The sequence below is a fragment of the Panicum virgatum genome, chromosome 6K (assembly GCF_016808335.1).
Source record: "Panicum virgatum strain AP13 chromosome 6K, P.virgatum_v5, whole genome shotgun sequence".
Classification (NCBI taxonomy): domain Eukaryota; kingdom Viridiplantae; phylum Streptophyta; class Magnoliopsida; order Poales; family Poaceae; genus Panicum; species Panicum virgatum.
Genome location: NC_053141.1, coordinates 33144806 through 33147569, shown reverse-complemented (window position 1 = coordinate 33147569; position 2764 = coordinate 33144806). Strand labels below are relative to the sequence as shown.

Here is a 2764-nt window from a genome sequence, read left to right as displayed (position 1 = left end):
TCGAAATCGTCACAGATCAGCACAATCTATGACGTTTTTTTACTGTCATAAAACACTCTTAGGCCTGTGCATCCAAGCCCAAGCCTGCCCAAGCCCATCATTCATGTCAAAATTAAACGTCACAAATATTTGTCACAGATGTTTACCACGTGGCAGCCAGCATGGCTAGTGATGTGGATAAATGATGATGACAGCCCATTGGTTAGCAGGCCCATTTTTTAACTAGGCCGGTCAGTTGGGTCATTTTTTGAACCACTATCAAATCAAAGACCACCAAAAAGGCCCATAAAAAATTGAGCCCATAAATTAATCCAATTTCTCATACCATACACCAGAATGATCAGTACAAGCCAAAATACATATCAAATTTTAGCGGCCCAAAATAAGTGATACAATCTCATGTTTACATTGAAAAGAGATACAACAGCCCAAAATACACCAGCAAGACCTACACCACCAAAAATCAAAGCACATGATACAAGTAGCAATTTGATTCCAGAAGCAAAGTAGCAAATGTTCCAGAGCACCAACAGGACCTGCAACACCAACAATAGATCACACAGGTTTTCACGCTCAGCTTGCTCTGTAGTAATGCAACCTGACAAGGGAAAAGAAATACTTATGATTAGTTCAGTCATCTCATCAGATTTAAGTCCAAACAAAGTGACATAGCTGCTAAGGTGAATTTCGAACATAAACTCTCCATTAGTCATATTAAACCTATAGTTTCAGAATAAAAAAACTTATTGTAATCATGTTACAAGTATAGATCCAAAATATATCAATGTTCAAGAACAGTATCTGACAGTAATCTCACTCACTGAAGATAAAGTATGTGCATTTGATAGTGGCAATAAAAACATAAGGTCTAAAACAACCTATAACCATTTGTAGTAAGGTAATTAACCATTTGTGAATCAGGAAATCCTTGCCCCCATTCAAAAGTGGCTTTCTGAATTGAGTGTCAGCTTGGTATAAGTGGCAACAGTAAGGTGACACAAGTAAGAGTGATGTTTGAAACAAGACACTTGCACGAAAGGAAGCAGACCTCGGGATGCCACTGCGTGGAAATGATTGAATAATTTTTTGCTTGTGTTGTTGAGACGTACTCCTGGTTTGACAAATAAAAGAGCTGGTGGACTGGTACTCATGGTAGTGTGCATGAAAGCTGGTATGGTGTTGTAGCAGAAAAATAATAGTAACGAGAACCAAGGATAGCATACTCCATGATTTTTCATTGCAAGACCCCTAGTTTGGAGCTTAGTGATGAGTTCAGTCTCGAAACTGTAAAATTCAATCATAAGTCAGTAGTCAGGCTATGCATATGAAAGATTAAGAACTCAAAAAATGAACAAGTAGAAAATTAAGAAATGATCATGGTTTATGCTTTGGTCCCCTGGTCATGCAGGGATCAATTCTAAGATATAGTTATGCCTATCACTTCCGCTCTCCATCCAAAACTCATGGGGACAAGCTCAAATTTAATCCTCTTGCATGTACTACAGTTTCAGTTTCGCTCTCAAATGCAGTAATTAAAAGATCCACTTCGTAAAGAAAACCTTTAGTTTTCCTTCATGCATACAAGGATTTAAGGAAAGGTTTTTCTTCATTTCTTTACCACAGCGGCACAAATGAATCCAACTGGGCGACATATCAGAGGGGGAAAGACTGAGGGGAAAAAGATCTGCAATTCTGCATAAAGAAGTAAACATTTTACTCTCCGGGTCTAAATGAAAATGAACCAATCTGCAAGAAAAATAGATCTGAGCACTTGGAACTTGCCTTTTTACCTCTGACCAAGCAAAGACCATAGATTCTAGTCGTGTACTGCACATTTGAGAAGAAATCGTGACGGATTTTGCATCCAGTAGAGGTGCAAGTGAAGTAAAATGGCTTGAATCGAATGGGGAACAAAAAAAATCAGAGGGATCCACTTGCTTGGACGGCGCCTGAGCAGGCGAGCAGACCCCAGGCTTGCGTGGAAGGGGCGAGCAGGCCCATGCACTCACGAACATGGTGGCGCCCGGCTTGGGGCGCGGCCGAGCGGCACTCACGCGCCGGAGAGGAGGGGCTAGGGTTCTGCTGCTTTTATATCATGGGAGAGTGATTGGAGGCATTGGATCGGAGATGGACGGTGAAAATCAGTTGGGCCATTTGGGTTGAAATGGGTCTGGTTTGCATAACATTTTTTACATGTAATAGACAATATTTAAGTTGACTAGTAGGAGTTTCAAGATTTTTTTAATAGATTTGGTATATTTTGTGAATTAAATGAATTTCTATGTGCTTTTCGAAAGTAATTCCAAGTTGAACTATGTACCTCTAAACCAATTCAAAATATTATAGAAAAATTATATTTAGTCTCATATGTTGAAGTCTAGCCCATGTCTTGGAGATAGATGAAAAATTTAATTATCTTCTAGGGACAATTCAAACTTCTATCTCCAAGTTATTACACAATAATTGCAATAATATGTAAAGTTGGTTGAAAAATTCTAAAAATTGACGTGACAATATATTTTTGGTCCATATTCTATCCATAAAAAACTTAAATGATTTCACTAAAATGGAACCACACATTGTTCACAAATAGTTACATCTCTAATATTGTTTCTTACAACTCAACTCAAACTTTGAGATTTAAGTACCATATAACTTTTTTGAACTTTTATGAACTTCAAATTTCGACACAACCTTAGGTTTACCATAACATTAGAGAATGTGAAGTTACATTATCAATTGTTATAAAAAATATGTTTTAATT

At 37.7% G+C, this 2764-nt stretch overlaps 1 protein-coding gene across 10 annotated transcripts; it reads right to left on the bottom strand.

Moving 5' to 3' along the window:
* Positions 1-286: 286 nt before the first annotated feature.
* LOC120712254 lies at positions 287-2055 on the bottom strand. 10 transcript variants are annotated; one of them, XM_039998010.1, is made up of 4 exons: positions 1939-2055; positions 1783-1827; positions 1619-1692; positions 287-598 (listed from the first exon to the last, which is right to left on the bottom strand). In XM_039998010.1, the coding sequence occupies exons 1-4, from the start codon at positions 2013-2015 to the stop codon at positions 363-365; spliced, it is 432 nt and encodes a 143-aa protein (XP_039853944.1). In that variant the 5' UTR covers positions 2016-2055; the 3' UTR covers positions 287-362. The 10 variants fall into 10 exon arrangements, 5 of the variants coding, with proteins under 5 accessions (XP_039853944.1, XP_039853942.1, XP_039853943.1 ...); XR_005690816.1 differs by adding an exon at positions 1049-1284 and having other exon boundaries at positions 303-598; positions 1560-1692; positions 1791-2055; XR_005690815.1 differs by adding an exon at positions 1049-1284 and having other exon boundaries at positions 303-598; positions 1791-2055.
* Positions 2056-2764: the final 709 nt, after the last annotated feature.